Source organism: Pipistrellus hanaki, assembly GCF_964339955.1.
Source record: "Pipistrellus hanaki genome assembly, chromosome: 10".
In the NCBI taxonomy this organism is placed as follows: Eukaryota; Metazoa; Chordata; class Mammalia; order Chiroptera; family Vespertilionidae; genus Pipistrellus; species Pipistrellus hanaki.
In genome coordinates this window covers 56335840-56352379 of record NC_140512.1, presented here as the reverse complement: position 1 = coordinate 56352379, position 16540 = coordinate 56335840, and the positions used below count along the sequence as shown (strand labels likewise).

The 16540-nt window shown below is 51.5% G+C and overlaps 1 protein-coding gene across 1 annotated transcript; it reads left to right on the top strand.

Moving 5' to 3' along the window:
- The first annotated feature begins 628 nt into the window (after nucleotides 1–628).
- On the top strand, nucleotides 629–14668 carry LEP (leptin). Its single transcript, XM_084897577.1, has 3 exons — nucleotides 629–728; nucleotides 11116–11286; nucleotides 12795–14668. The coding sequence occupies exons 2-3, from the start codon at nucleotides 11143–11145 to the stop codon at nucleotides 13152–13154; spliced, it is 504 nt and encodes a 167-aa protein (XP_084753703.1). The 5' UTR covers nucleotides 629–728; nucleotides 11116–11142; the 3' UTR covers nucleotides 13155–14668.
- Nucleotides 14669–16540: the final 1872 nt, after the last annotated feature.

The window sequence follows — 16540 nt, the reverse complement described above, 5'->3', positions numbered from 1 at the left end:
AATAAAATAAAAAATAAAATTCTACCCTCAGTGGCCTTGAGCCTGAAGAATTCACTAATACCCCATGTAAACAACCCAGCTCAGTGGCCCTAGCTGGTCTGGCTCAGGGGCTAGAGCTCAGTCGGCCTGCGGACTGAGGGGTCCCGGGTTTGGATTCCTGTCAAGGGCACATGTCCAGGTTGCAGACCCCATCCCCAGTAGGGGGCGTGCAGGAGGCAGCCAATCAATGATTCTCTCTCATCATTGATTTTTCTCCCCACCCCCCTTCCTCCAAAAGCCAGCTCAGTGCTGCACGGTGCCCCTGGGGTCCAGTTCAGCAAACCTTCCTGGGGCACCCCCGTGTGCCTGGCCCTGTAAGGGTGCCCGCCCAGGCCAGGAGGTGGAACAGGTCCGCTGGAGGGAGGGAAGGTGGCTGGAAGGGAGCCTCAGCCGGCTCAGAGGAGTCCCCTGCCCAACGGGGCCTGGAGGATTTTCCGCTCCTGCCAGCAGTCCCCAAACTTTCGGGGGTGCCCGAGGGTGTGCGCGTGGCTTCTAGTGCAGCAGAGTCCCTCCCTCGAGGCTCAGGCCCAAGCCAGCGGCCCGGCTGCCCACGGGGTGGGGCGGGAGCTGGCACCCGGGTGCTCCGGGCAGCTGCGGACAGTTGCGCAAGGTGTGCCGGGGTGGCTATAAGAGGGGCGGGCCGGCATGGAGCCTGGAGGAATCTGGAGGAATCGCCGAGCAGCTGCGAGGTAAGGCCCGGGGCGCCCCTTTCTCTTTCCCACCAGGAATGCTTGGCAGGCCACATCTCCCCACCCACCTGCACCTCGGCCCCCGGGGAAACTGAGGCGGGCTGAGGGGCGGGCGGAGGGAGGGCTGGGTTCTGGACCTTGGTAGGTTTGCATAGTTCTAACCAGAGGAAAGGCTGCTGGGAGCCAGGGCGTTGGGTTTGGGGCTGGCTGGGCTGGGCTGTGCCCACGGGACAGGAATCTGTGCTCAGGGAAGCAGCCAGGGTCCCGGGAAATGCCTACCCAGCTGCTGAAATGCTTTGGAGATTGCTTTGAGCTCGTACATCCTCCAAGATCAGGGTGCCTCACTCCCTCCTGGGGTCAGGGATAAAGCTGAGGGTTTAGGGGACATGAATTAGAGTGTTCAGTGTCTGAGGACTGGAGATGGCCTTGTTCTGTGGATAAGAGTGAAGGCAATGCCCGACCGTGTGGCTCAGCGGTTGAGCGTGGACCCCTGCACCAAGAGGTCACCGTTTGGATTCCTGGTCAGGGCACATGCCTGGGTTTTGGGCTTGATCCCCAGTCTGGGGCTTGCATGAGGCCACTGATCGATGTTTCCCTCTAGATGTCTCTCTCCTTCTCCCTCTCCCTCTCCCTCTCCCTCTCCTTCTCCCTCTCCCTCTCCCTCTCCTTCTCCCTCTTCCTCTCCCTCTTCCTCTCCATTTCCCTCTCCCTCTCTATCTCCCTCTCCATCTCCCTTCCTCTTTAAAATCAATTGAAGCATCTGCTATTGTGTGGGAAGAAAGGAATTCAGGCATTATTTCCCAGCGGCAGGGAGCCCCCAGCCCTGATTACGAGGGGCTGCACAGGGTGGAGGCCTAGGAGCAGGCCAGGAGGGAGTCGGGGTCAGGGAGAAAGGGAGTCAGGAAGAAACCACAGGGCCTCGGAGCTGGGTAGCGGCCTTCTTCACAGCCGATAAGAGAGTGTCTCTGGGGCAGCGGAGCACCGGGGTGGGGAGCGGCCTGTTATTGCCACCCCTTCTCAGGGTGTGGCCGCCTTCACACTCCAGTTTCTACAGGGGAGAGATGGGGGCACTTCAGGAAAGTGACTCCTTAAACACCGTTCGGCCCAAGTGCGGCAAGTGGTCTGGCTGCCATCAGAGAATGGCACTGTGGAGAGACACGATGGTTCTTTTTTGCTGCAAGGATGGTCTTCAGGGGGGTGGGCCAGAGGGCAGGCATTGAAGATGTTCGAAGAGGTCCCTTCATAGGAGCGACCTCTGTCTGTTCCCTTATGTTTGTTCTGCAGAGTTCCGGGGGGGGGGGGGGGTAGGCATCAGCTGGGACTGGTGGGAAGGAGGGTGACCAGTGTCCATGGCCTCGGAACCTTGTCGCTCCCCTTCAAACGGCCTCATGAGCAGAGAAGCCATGCCGACCGCTTCTCTCATTTTGGTAGGGGGAAATGGCGAGAGAAATATGGTGGATGCTTTTAGGGTTTTTTGTTTTTTTTTCCTTTTCAAGCAACTGAAGACACGGGGCTGAGGGGAACGTTTCCAGGTTGGCCAAAGGAGTCCTCCTATTTTGTACATCTTATGCTCAAAATAACTCTTCTCGGTATTTGGGGGAAATATTTTCCTCCCCCTCTGTTCCAGGAAATGGCTCCAAGCACCAAGGACAGAGCCAGGGAGATTGCAATGAATTCGGCCCATCAGCCCCAGGCAGATGCCTGTCGTGTCTGAGTGGCCCATGCGGGGGACGGAGGTGGCCACTTGGGAGAGCTTTCCTAATAGAGCCCAAGGCATTGTCCCTGCCCCGGCCCAGACGCCGCCCAGGGGAATGTGGTGGCCCGGGAGAGAGGTAGTGGCCTCACGTTGTCTGCATCCTTGAGCAGCATGCATGTGACTTAAAGGGAAATGGAGCCAAATTCTCCGGCAATCACCGGATCAGCGGGCTCTGTCCCCACCCACGGTAGGCGTCCCATGGCAGCAGCTCCCTCCTGGCCTGCCAGCCAAGAGCCTTGAAACCTTCTTTGTCCACACAGTTGTCTCAGAGAAATAGAAAAATAGGTTGTTTCTGCATAAAAATAACACACCTGAGGCCTGGGCCCGTGGAATCCTTTGCAACTTATTTCACGTGTGACAACAGAAATGTCTTGCTCTCAGCAAACTGCATTTCACCGTCTTTCCTGCTCAGTTTGCCAGCTCTCAGGAAGTGACCCTGAGGTTGGCGCCAAAGCCAACATCTCATCGCCTAGACTATGTCATCCCCCTCAGTGCACGCATTGGGCTTGTACTCTGGGGTGACCCAGGCTGGGGTGCCAGGAAAGAGGGGGGAAGCCACAGGGAAGGCAGGAGGGGCGACGCTGAGGTCTCTGAGAAGGGCAGGAGGCCCCGAGCGCAGGAGCCAGGCTGGTGAATGGAACCACGGCAGGGAGCACCTGAGAGGAAGTCGGGTGGAGCACTACCCAGGAAGCTGAAGGAAACTGGGGTCAACGTACTTGTAGAGGACACATATGAGGGGAAGGAAGCTGACCAAGGTCCCAGTGAAAGGGAGACCTGGATGCTGAAGCATTTTCTGCCTTCACTGAGAAAGCTGTTAGGCTCGGCTAGTGTGGCTCAGTGGTTGAGTATCGATGTATGAACCAGGAGGTCACAGTTTGATTTCCCCATCAGGGCACATGCCTGGGTTTTGGGCTCAATTCCCACTAGGGGGCGTGCAGGAGGCAGTCAATAGATAATTCTCTCTCATCATTGATGTTTCTATCTCTCTCTCTCCCTCTCCTTTCCTCTCTGAAATCAATAAAAAATATGTTTTTTAAAAGAGAGCTTTTAGGAATTCCTGCTGGGCAAAAGTGAATTCTGGGGTGTGGATTAAGATGGGGGCAGGTGCCCTAGCCAGTTTGGTTCAGTGGATAGAGCCTCAGCCTGTGGACCAACGGGTCCCGGGTTTGATTCTGGTCAAGGGCTCATATCTGGGTTGCAGGCTCCTCTCCGGCCCAGGCCAAGAGGCTACTAATCAATGTGTTTCTCTCACATCAATATTTATCTCTGTTTTTTCCCTCTTTCTTCCATTCTCTCAAAAAATCAATGGAAAAATATCCCCAGGTGAGGATTTTTTTGAAAAAAAAGATGGGGGCTGGTGTTCAGCCAGTGTAACTCAGTTGTTGATCATCAACCCATGAACCAACAAGTCACCAGTTGGATTCCTAGTCAGGGCACATGCTCAGGTTGTGGGCTCAATGCCCAGTAGGAGGGGCATGCAGGAGGCAGCTGGTCAAAATTTCTCTCTTATTGATGTTTCTCTCTCTCTCCCTCTCCCTTCCCCTCTCTCTAAAATCAATAAAAACATACTTTTAAAAGATAAAGTAAAGACCAATAGCTTCCACATAGGCTTTAAAAAAAAAAAAAAAAAAAAAAAAAAGCTGAACCTGAATAGAGGGTTAAGCTTAACTTGCTTAGACAACAAAGATCAGGGACGGGAAATATTTCATTGAGTTATTCAATAAATATTTAATGATCACCTGCTCTGTGCCAGGCCTTGGGTGATACTGGAACGAGTGGCAAACACACCACTCCTGTGGCTGGCAGGTGCCACTCACTGATCATGGCCCCCTCTCCCTGTGAGTCCGGATAGAGCTTCAGATCCTCCTCCACACAGCACTCCAGGGAGCCCGCTAACAACTGATTGGAGTTGACATAGAAATTGAAACTTATTTCTGACCCCGATCTAAGGGTAGTTTCTGATGAACAGAAATTATATAACACACACACCCTCACACAACCCTGGCTACTGGTGAAGTATGTGAACATGATTTCTCAAAGGAAGCTCTTGATTGCAAAAAAGAGAAAACCACTCATACCACTTCTTGTTTTCCAAACTCCTGTATTGATTGTGACCAACATATAAAAAACCCCAAACGGAATAGCCACAGCCGGTGGCTCAGTTGACTAGAGCATCACCCTGTACACCAAAACGTTCCAGGTTCGATTCCTGGTTAGGGCACATGCCTGGGTTGTGGGCTCGATCCCTGATGGATACGAAATGGGAGGCAGCCATAAATGTTTCTCTCTCTCTCTCTCTCTCTCTCTCCTCTCTCTCTCTCTCTCTCTCTCTCTCTCTCTCTCTCTCTCTCTCTCTCTCCCCTGCCTCTCTCTCTCTCTTCCTCTTTCTCTAGAATCAATAAATATATCCTTGAGTGAGGGTTAAGGGGGGAAAACCACCAGAATGGAGATTTTCAAGAGTGCATTACCCATAGTAAGGATGAATTTTACTTCTTGACATTTGTTTCTCTTACCTGGGTATCTATATGTCTCCTTGTTGAAAAAGACATTCAGAGAGTTGAAAGCTACTCATGTGAGCAGAAAGAGTATCGCATACTGGAGTGAGGACAGGGAGGGCTGCCGAGCCAACAAGATCAGGCACCAGAAAGAAGGTCAAGAAGGAGTGCAGACAGTGGCTGCAACCCGCCTGCCACTGGCTGCACAGACACTGGTCTCGCTCATCTACCCCATGCATGCGAGGTCTGCCATGGCTACCCCAGCGCTCCTGAGCCCACAGAGAGACACACTGGGCTCTCTGAAGCCCGACTTTAAATTCCTGGGAGAGGCTCTGATTGATCCAATGAGGACACAGACACAGGAGTTGGAGGAGGACAGACAAGGAAATGGAGCAGAGAAGAGCATTCTGGGTCTCTTGCCTACCATTGGTCATGCAAATGTGGTCACCAGGACTTGTGTGTGAGTGTGTGTATGTGTGTGTGTGTGTGTGTGTACGCGCGCACGTGCCAAAGGCATTCTAGCTCCTATGTCATATACTCCAGCCTCACACACTTCCTCCATAGTGTTGAATTCTCCCAAACCCACCATAGTTTTCCACACCATCCATTGGCCTGGAATGCCCTCTTGCCCTCTTTCCGCTGGGAACTCCTGTCCTTCCGCTCTCAGTTCAGATGCTGCCTCCTGTGCACAGCCGTCCTCGCCTCCCCGGAGCCTCCTGTCCTCCCCTCCGCTCTCGGCTCCTCTCCGGCTCCTCTCCGGCTCCTCTGCCCCTTCCCTCAGAACCTTCCCCAGGCTGTTGGAATGAGTTGTTCAGGATTCTGCCCGTTGCACTGAGTTCTGAGTAACGTGAAGGACCAGGACCCACTCTTGTTGGTTTCTATTCCTCCTTTGTCTGTGCCCCATCCCCAAATCACTTCCAAATGGGAGTGATGGAGGAAGGAAGGAAAGAGGGAAGGGGGAGATGGAAGAAAGCAGGGGTCCACAGGAAGAATTTCTGTGAGGAGAGGGCTTAGACCATCCAAAGCTTTTTCCTCGTGATCAACAACAAACGCCACACTACCTGACCTGAATTCCCCAGCACGCCCTGGGTTACCGAGGGACGGCCTGATGGTGGGGAAGGCGGGGACGGGGTGGGGAGGGGGTGGGGGGAGACAGGGGGAGAGCATGCTGGGTCCCATGTTAACCTCCAGAGCTTTTAGCCAGGAGGAGACAGCAGAAGCATTGGATAGCTTAAGCCCCCACCCCTTCTTCCCTTCACTGCTGTCATCAGAAGGCTGTGGGCAGGCCTCGGCTCAGCACCCCCTACCTTGACATAGAGGCCCCAACTTGGTCTGCCTCACCTCTAGCACAGAGGGGAGGGGAGGGAGCTCACGTTTGGAGGGTTTTGTGTTTTGTTTTGTTTTGTTTTGTTTTGGGGGGAGGGGGGAGTAGGAGGCAGCTTGTCTGTGGAGAGTGAGAGGGCAGAGGTGCCCGAGTGGAACTGCCAAGTGGGGACTGGGAGCGAGGTGGGGCGTGTTGACTGAGGATGACAGAAGTGGGGCCAGCGCCCAGGACCCAGGTGAAGCCAGAGAGCGGGAAATTGTGTCGGGGCCCATGGCTGGTTACCTGAGCCTGGAGCCCACTTTCTGTGATTACATTTCATTACCTCCTGCTGCCCTGAAGGCTCCATTTTCTGGTTTTTCTCTTTTCTTCTTCAGTGCACTCCTGGCAGGGGATGAGGGCAGAGAGGCTGGGGAGTGGCAGGGTCTTAATTAAAGGACAGCAGAGGCGAGAGAGGCAGGGGCGGGGCGGGGGGTGGCACTCCCAGTGGAAGGAGAGCTTAGAGGCAATGGTCCCTTTGGCCCCCGTGCCCTCCGCCAGTGGTGCCCCTCTCTGTCCCCAGGCTCTCCTTATACAACCCTCAGAGGAAAATGAAAGAGACAGGATGTTGTACCAACACTTCCGCAGTTCATCTTAGGAAAAATGACAGCTCTTAACTGCTCAAAAATGCTTTGGAAATTTCTAGAGAAAAAAAGGCATTGCAGCCCAGGCTTTTCTTCCTCCCCTCCTCTCCTCAGCTTGCTCCACTCACTCCTGTGACCACCCAACCCGCACTCCCAGGCCTACCGCCACCGTCCTCTTTTCTGGACTGAGATTCCCTGGCCCAGTTCAGAAAAGAGAATGGTGAAATGGTAGCTGTCAACCATCAACTAGACAGGGTGTCCAAAAAATGTATACGCACTTTGAACAATTATAAAGGCAATGCTCATTAAAATACATTTCCTTTTCAGATTGTTATAGAATCAGCTGTTGAAGTGTGTATACATTTTTGGGGATACCCTGTACAGTGAGTAACTATTATGTGTCAGGCGCCAAGCTGAATGAAGTTGCAGTCGCTGCCTTGAATTATCCCTCCCCTCCCCACTCCCTAAACCCTGCTCTTCCCAGCCATTCCCCCATCACCAGGTCACAGCCAGGCCCCCCACCAGTTAGTAACACTCAAGTGAATCACAGAACACTCGATTCACTCTTTTCGGACGCCCATGTCTGGGCGTGTGAATTAGTTAGCATCAAGTTTGGCTCATTTACGAGAGACCCCAAATAACAGGCTTAACCAAGACAGAGAGCGTGTCCCTCAGGCAGTCCGAGGCCAGTGTGGCATCTCAGCTCCACAACGTCCTCAGGGACCTGGCTCCTCCAGCTCCTACTCTCTATTCGTAAGGTGAGGCTGCGGTCCTCATGACCCAGCATGGCACCAGAATGTGCGCTACTGCACCCACAATTCACCCGTGGGGTGGAGGGAGGGACGAGAGAGGGAGGCGCACAACAGGAGAGCTGCCACATGTACTCTTGTTTGTATCGAATTGGCCATAATTTATTCACATGGCCATGCTATCTGAGAGAAGCTGGGAAGTGACGTGTTTATTCTAGGTGGCCACTTCCCTATCTAAACTTAGATGCCCTATTACTTGGAAAGAAGGGAAGACTAGAGATTAGACAACTAGAAGCCTCTACTAAAAAGGTTGTGTGTGGTGGTGTGTTGTGTATGTGAGTGTATGTGGTGTGTGTATGTGTGTGTGTGTGTGAGCGTGCTTGTAATGTGTGTGCTATGTGTGTGAGAGTGCATGTTACACGTTGTGTGTGAGCCAGGTTCTCTCCATCACTTTGCTCTCAGATGGGCCTGTTACCAAGCCTGGCCTCTCCTCTTAGGATGACTTAGCAGCAATTTCTCAATTCCACGTTTCGAAAAACTGCAATTTATTTTCAACAGCCACTGGAGCATATGAGCGTGGTGATAGAGAGGGCTTATAAACTGTTTTTCCATTAAGGTGGTCCAGGGCGGCCATTATGTGAGAGCAACTCCAACCAGAGTTAGTCTGGTAATAAATTCTCGTGGGAAGGAGGATGTCATTAACACAGAAATCCTAGGAAAGGATGGAACTCCATCTTGTGCACAAGGGGAAGATCTAGGAACACCAGGGGCCCTGTCTGATGGCCCAGGGAGGCAACCAGCCAAGGGCTTGCTTGATTCAGGGTTGGCTACAGGTAGTGTTGCCCACGTATCTCAAGCCCTGCCCAGTAATTACTCCGTTCAAACACAGCTGGCATTTATTCTCCCCACCCCCATCCTTCATCACACACACACACACACACACACACACACACACACACCAACAAGGGCTTTACAGGTTCGTGTCATTTGCCCTTTGAGCCAGGTGGTGTTATCAGATCCATTTTACAGATGGGAGCCGATGCTCTAGCCCAGTGGTCGGCAAACTCATTAGTCAACAGAGCCAAATATCAACACAGTCCAACGATTGAAATTTCCTTTGAGAGCCAAATTTTTTAAACTTAAACTTCTTCTAATGCCACTTCTTCAAAATAGACTCGCCCAGGCCGTGGTATTTTGTGGAAGAGCCACACTCAAGGGGCCAAAGAGCCTCATGTGGCTCGCGAGCCGCAGTTTGCCGAGCACGGCTCTAGGGAAATTAAGTATCTTTCCCAGAGACACTGCTAGTGAGGGCAGAGCCCACGGCTAAAGCCTGGGACAGCTTGACTCCTTCGCTGAGGTTTGGTGGAATCACCTGGGGGTTGGCATTCTAACTCTTTCCCACAAAGACGTGGTGGAGACGTTTCTTCAGGTAACAAGTATCTAACAGGAGGAGTTTTAACTTTTTTAAAAGAACAAACAATCACAAACACATCTGAAGTGCCCCCTGCCAAGTGCCTGAGTGTGTTTCATATTTGAAGTTGCTATGAGGATACAATCTCATAGCTTCACCCTAGTATGGGGACTTTGTTCCCAAGGGCCATATCCCCAAGGGCCAGCCGCCCTCAGCTGGGCATGGAAGCAGTTCATGACTTGGACTTCCCTGTGAAGACAGAGAACCAGGGTGTGTGATAAAAGGAGCCCAGCCTTTGGGGGAAGGCAGCTCTGAGTGCGGATTTCAGCTCTGCCCCTCACCTTTGTTTGACTTTGGGCAAGTGAATGCACCCCCTTTTGCCTCACGTGTCCCTTCTATGAAACACATTTTAAGAAACATGCCTTTGCCTAAACTGGTTTGGCTCAATGGATAGGGCATCGGCCTGAGGACTGAAGGGTCCCAGGTTTGATTCTGATCAAGGGCATGTACCTTGGTTGCAGCCACAGCCACAGTAGGGGTGTGCAAGAGGCAGCTGATCGATGACTCTCTCTCACTGATGTTTCTAACTCTCTATCCCTCTCTTTCTCTCTGTAAAAAATCAATAAAAATAAAATTTTAAAAAAGAAACATGCCTTTGACCAGGCATTATAAATAGTATATAAGCAGACTGTTGATTTCTATGACATTTCCAGGGTGGAATTATGTTAATAATGTCACTTAGGGACAGAAAATGTATGATCTGGTGTGTGTTTCTTTTTTTAATCAGGATCCAGATGAGGCAGAACCCCAAAAGCAGAGGTTAACTTTTTTTATATACCTTCAGACCTTTCATGCTAAAATGTATTTACATTTAATTATTATTTCAGGCTCCTCCACATACACTTAGCACGGATCATTGGCCACAGACTCACAAACATTTAACTTTATTGCCTTTTGCCTCATTGCCTCGTGTATCTCATCAAAACGTTGTGGCTTCACCGAGGATCCGCATATTGTTAACTTTAGAATCCATGGCTCCAGTATGCTGAACGTTTCAAACATTCTGGGGTCGGGAGACATACTATATCTTCTCTCCTGCGTCTGTGCCTTTGCATCTGCTGCTTTCTTTGTGACTATGGCAACCACTTTCTACTCTTCCTAACCCCTGCTCAGCCGTTAATGCCCAGCTCAGGCGACACCTCTTCCAGGAAGCCCCCTTGGACCCCTGATATCTTGTACTTGCCTTTCTTGCAAAGCTCTTTTTTCCTGAATTGGAATGGTCTGTTTGCCTATTTGTCCCTCCTCCTATCAAACTGTAAGCAACTTGAAGGTAGAGAACACCTGTGGTTCACTATTGTATCCTTGGGCGCCAAGAACTGCCGGTGACATATTATCAGTCCTTCCCTAAGTGCTGGTTGGATGCAGGTTCCCAGTGGGAGAGAGGGAAAGCGATAAAGCCAATGATATATGCCATATGGCGATATCAGCGGCGGCAATGAGAGTAATGGGAGGGCAAGTGACATAATCTCTAACAATGGGGTAGTAATAGAGTACATTTCACGATACCTTTTTGGCTCTTTCACATGCATTATCTAATTTGATCCTTATGGAAGCTTGGAGATAGGTATACTTCAGGGGATAAAAGATAGAGTTTTTAGCAGGTATGTGATTTGCTTAAAGTCTTACAGCTGGTAAATGGCTGGATTGAAAAAGCCCATTCTCTTCCTCGAAGCACACAATGAAGTCACATCATCACTACCATGTCCATTTGCTCACGCCCTGGCTCTCTGCTTCGTGGTCTACAGAACGCCTCCTCGTGGTTTTATTGACCAGGCCTCGCCTCTCCCTGAGGAAATGCTTTTTATTAATGCCTTTCTAGATAATGAATTGTCTTTGACCCTAAGGAGATGATAGCCAGGGCAGAAAGCTAATCTCATTTTGATCCACATCCTGCACTGTGGTTGGTAACAGGGCATATGGTATTCTTCAGAGATAGAAGTAACTTGTAATGTGTGGTTCCTTTTGCTTTCAGGCCCAAGACACACATCTGGGAGGGAAAATGCGCTGTGGATTCCTGTGCCGATTCCTGTGGCTTTGGCCCTATTTGTTCTACGCAGACGCTGCGCCCATCCAGAAAGTCCAGGATGACACCAAAACCCTCATCAAGACGATTGTCACCAGGATCAATGACATTGCACACACGGTAGGGAGGGGCTGGGGAGACAAAACAGACGTGTGGCCAGCCCATGGGGAAACGGGGTCCTCAGAGGTTAGAAGAGGTCTGTGCAGTGACATGTGGGGGTTTCGGTGGCCTTGATTCCTCCTACTGTATGAGCAGCTGCCTCTTCTCTCTTCTGATCAGTCCCCGCTTTCTTACTTTTCTTCCTCCCTGACTGGAATCCTAGTGCTTAGGACCGGAGGGAGCCATAAAGGTCCTTGGCCCCATTGGCAGGTGACCAGACCCCCCGCTGGGATCTCCATGAATCTCTAGAATGTGTTTATCAGAAAGTGTTTTTCCTAGTTGCAACTGAGCTCTGGCCCTTTGGAGGTCTCCTTATGATTGCTAGTTCTGTGGCCAAGACTAAAGAGCAAGTCCACCCTCGTTCACTTGCAACTTCTGGGTATTTGTAAACAGTTATCAATGCCCCTTGGGGTCTTTGCTTTGAGATCCACAGGCCTAGACCTTGAGCCATTTCCTACGTCTCTATACACCTGTTCTCTATCTACAAAATCCTACGCTAGTTCCTCAATGTCTTTAAGCCTTGGTTTCATCATCTAGATATGGAACTCATATCTAAGGAACTAGATGGTGTCATGTAGTCTTTATAAGGTTTTTATGAGATTAAATTCAAGAAAGCAAGTGACCCCTCCGCGCACTGCCCCCTTCTCCCCTCTCTCCCCCCGCAGGACCAGAACTGAGTGTGCCCTCATTAAAGTTTGTAGTTGTAGTTTTTGTAGTCCCCAGCCTTAAACACCTGCTTTTTGCCCTGCATGGACCTCCATATCTCCTGGTCACAGTGGACATGTGACAGTGGCCTTGGGAAGGGAGAAGTTAGGTAGCCAGAAGCAGGGACAGCTCAGAACAAGACAGAGTCCTGGACATTTTACAGAGAGAAACCCTTAGGTTTCATTGCTTTCAAGATAGTCATCTTGACAAGGCTGCATGTGACATGTCCAGAGTGTCCCTCTTGTGGGAGTGCTGGGGGTAGTTGGGAGGGGAAGCCCTCCTGGTAACCAGAGTTCCTGGAGCAGAGGAGCGAGGCGGGACACTCGCTGGGGGCAGCCTAATGGGGTGAGGTCCATGGAGAATCTGACTGGAAGGGGGAATTTACTGGGAAAGGAAGGGAATGAAGACGCCTGGGGAGGGAGCACTTATGGAGGACCTCGGTGTCTTGGGAAGAGACTTAACTCAGCACAAAATGGGAGTCCCGCTGGGTCTAAAGCAGAGGCCATTCAGAGAAGGGACAGATGACCTGGGAAGGTTGGTCTGAAAGTAGAGGGCAGGGTGATTTGGGAAGGGCAGGAGGACAAAAAGCCCAGGAGGTCAGCTTAGAGGTCAGCAGGCCGGGATGGTGCAGAAGAGGGAAAGGAAGCACGTGTTTGTTTCCACGGAAACAAACCTCCACACTCAGTGGGAAGGCCGAGGGCTGAAGAGAAGTGATTTGTCTCCTGCCTCGCTGAGCTGTCCTTCTCCCTCTTTCTCCTGCACAGCGGTCAGTCTCCTCCAAACAGAGAGTCACTGGTTTGGACTTCATCCCCGGGCTCCACCCTGTTCTGAGTTTGTCCAAGATGGACCAGACATTGGCAATTTACCAACAGATCCTCACCAGCCTGCCTTCCGGGAATGTGCTCCAGATATCCAACGACCTGGAGAACCTCCGGGACCTGCTCCACCTGCTGGCCTCCTCCAACAGCTGCCCCTTCCCCCGGACCAGGAGTCTGAAGACCTTGGAGGGCCTGGACGATGTCCTGGAGGCTTCGCTCTACTCCACGGAGGTGGTGGTCCTGAGCAGGCTGCAGGGGTCCCTGCAGGACATGCTGCAGCAGCTGGACTTCAGCACGGGGTGCTGAAGCCTTGAAGGCTTGGAGAGAGCCTGAGTGGACATTTTTATCCAGGCCTCCAGTCCCTTTCTCTCACTCCTCCAAGCCATCCTTCCAAAGGTCAGTTCTGCGGGGGCATGGCCACCGCCAGCCGCCAGTTGTTTGGGCTGAAGGATCCCCGGAAGCGCAGGACTGACAGCGTGAGCACATGCTGCCCCAGAGGCAGGGAGGGTCTGCACATCAGCCTTGAGAAGCACCAAGTTTTTGAATAAACGAGTAAAACCCCAGCAAACAAAGACATGCAGCTCGACAGCAGGCTCAAGCAGATACGCAGGCTCGCAAAGACGAGGCCGTTCTGGTTGCAGGTGCAGAGCAGTCATCTCTGCAGTACGTGAAGACCTGAGAGTTTCAGCCTGGGTCCAGGGAGGGGACTCTAGGGCTGGCCCATCCAAGGGAGTCACTTCCATGGGTGATTTCAAGGGTCCCCATCCCCAAAAACATCTGGCTGATGACTCTGGAGATTTGGTGGGAGAATGACCCAGCACAGTGTCTAGTTGGCAGTAGGTGTAAGTGAACCTGCCTCAGCAGCAGGCTTTAGATGTCAGGGATCCGGGACCAGGAGCACCTGGACACAAACCCGCCTTCCGAGCAGATGACGGAGGCCGAGTCTCTTCCTGTGTGCTAGCTTAGGTGAGGGCGGAAGGGGAGACCCAAGAAGAGGTGCAGTCAGGTGTGGCTGGAGCAGCCTGAGGGGGTCACTTGCAGCCGAGGGAAGTGGCTGACTTCTGTATCAGTCAAGACTCCCTTAGTTGCCAGCAACAGAAACCCAAGGCAAACTAAATAAAATAAAAAAAGAGAGGGGAAGAAAGAGAGCATGTTTTGGCCTGTGTTGCTGAGATGTCTAGGCCATGATCCACCTCTTACAACACTCTCTTTGCACTTAGCCCCAGGGGCTGGAAGGTGCTAGCGCCATGATCCGCCCAGTCCCCCACGGCCTGAGGTGGGAAACAGAGACTTGGGGATGATGTGTTTGCCCCTTGGGCGGCCACCAGGGACTGTCTGAGCTGCCTTGTTGCTGAGCAGCCACCAGCCTGAGCAGTTCCTCTGCTCCTCCCAGCCCCAGTGGCTCAGGAGGCCAGCCCAGAGTAACGGGACTCAGAGCAGAGGCCTGGAGATCCATTCCCTTCTCTGGGCAGAGTCTGGGGACAGCACCTGGCCATGTTCAGCCTCCAAAGTCAGGATGTTTGCAGAAAAGCTGGTGAGAAAAGCATCAAGTCAGCCCAGAAGGACCTTTCCGAAGACCCCAGATGCTTGCTGCACAGCTTCATACAACCAAGAATCACAGCCCTAGCTGGTTTGGCTCAGGGGATAGCGTGTCAGCCTGCAGACTGAAGGGTCCTGGGTTCAAGTCCCGTCAAGGGCACAAGAGGATCGATTCTGATGCCGGCTCCATCCCCAGTGTGGGGCGTGTAGGAGGCAGCCAATCAATGATTCTTTCTCATCATTGATGTTTCTATCCCTCTCTCCCTCTCCCTTCTTCTATGAAATTAATAAAAATATATTTTAAAAAAACGACACTTCATTTTTCCATAAGGACAGAGCAATTTATTCCAGGCTTCAACCTCAGCATCTAAGTTTAGGGATGTCCGACTACACAAATCCACCAGGGTCAAGTTCATGGGTACCCTGTCATCCTCAGCCCCAAAAGGTCCTTGCCCTGGGAACTTACTGTCTCTGGCCTGAGGGTGGGAGAATCAAGGTTATAAAGAAGGTCACAGAGCCCCCATGCCAGCTCTCACTTCAACCCCAGCTCCCAGCCCAGAGGGTGCTTAGCCCTTAGACAAGTTATATAACTGCTCTTACCCTCAATTTGTCAGCGGTATATGGGAAGAATAACATACCCTCCCACATAGGCCCTCAGAAGACTCAGTGACAATATGTTTGAGAAGCTGAAATCCCAATGACTGATATACAAAAAGCACTTAATGAAACATGTTGTTATTAGTGTTAGGGAGTCAGGGAAGCAACGGGAGTGGGAATGCTGAGCAGACTCTGATGCCCTGGCCACCTCTGAGACCAGCTGCAGCTGTGGTATGCAGTTCCCTGGCACAGCACTCCTCACATTTCGCTACCCTGAAGTAAGAGGGAGAGCGACAGCCCTGGAGGAGCCTCTCAACCAGGGGGGACGAGGAGGCTCTGTGGATAAATGCGCCATCCTCCCGCCCTCCATAGGGGCAATTCTGATGTACCCAGATTGAGCCCCGGTGCCCACACCAGTCACCATCAATGAAGCACCTTTAATTGGCTCCTCCCTTCCTGTCTCACCCTCCCCGCCCTCACTTCTGCTTCCCAGGGTCACCTCCCAAACACCTCTGCGCCAGAGCCCTCCTCTCGGGTGCTGCTCTTGGAGGAACCCAAAGTAAGACAGCTGCAGAGGGGAAAGAGAGGGATGTGGATGCTGGAGAACTGTGAGGCAGCGTTCCAACCCTTGCCAAGTAGCTCAGTTGGTTTGAGCGTCACCCGATACGCCAAGCTTGTGGGTTAGATCTTTGGTCAGGGCACATACAAGAATCAACCAGTGAGGTGGGAATGCAAACTGGTACAGCCACTGTGGATAACAGAATGGCATTTCCTCAAAAAACTAAAAATGGAACTTCCATTTGACCCAGTAATCTCACTGCTAGGAATATACCCCAAGAAACTAGAAACACCAGTCAGAAAGTATATATGCACCCTTATGTTCATAGCAGCACAATTTACCATAGCTAAGATTTGGAAACAGCCTAAGTGCCCATCAGCAGATGAGTGGATAGAAAAACTGTGGTGCCCTATGGATGAGGACAATGGAGGGTGGGGAGGGGGTGGAGGGTGGAGTGGGAACCTGGTGGAGAGGGGAAGAAATGAGGAACCTTTGTAATAATATGAACAATAAAGATTGATTTAAATAAAATAAAAATAAAAACTGTGGTGCATCTACACAATGGAATACTACACTGCGGTAAAAAGGAAGGCGCTCCTACCATTTGCAACAGCATGGATGGACCTGGAGAGCATTATGCTAAGCAAAACAAGTCAGTCAGAGAAAGATAAATATCACATGGCCTCACTCATTTGTGGAATATAATGAACAACATAAACTGATGAACAAAAACAGATCCATAGATAGAAAAGCATTGATCAGATGCTCAAACCTCAGAGGGAAGGTAGGGGAGGGTGGGGATAAGGGGAGAGATCAACCAAAGGAATTATATGCATGCATATAAGCCTAACCAATGGATACAGGGGGGTGAGGACATGAGAGGGGGGAGGGGCAATTGGGGATAAGGGCACATATGCCCTAATCAATAAAGAAAAAAAAAATCAACCAGTGAATTGCATAAATAAATGGAACACCAAATCAATGTTTCTCTCTTCCT

Coding starts and splice junctions, on each gene's coding strand:
- LEP (XM_084897577.1), top strand. CDS start 11,143: ATGCGCTGTGGATTCCTGTGCCGATTCCTGTGGCTTTGGCCCTATTTG. Junction 11,287..12,794: donor TCAATGACATTGCACACACG/GTAGGGAGGGGC, acceptor TCTCCTGCACAG/CGGTCAGTCTCCTCCAAACA.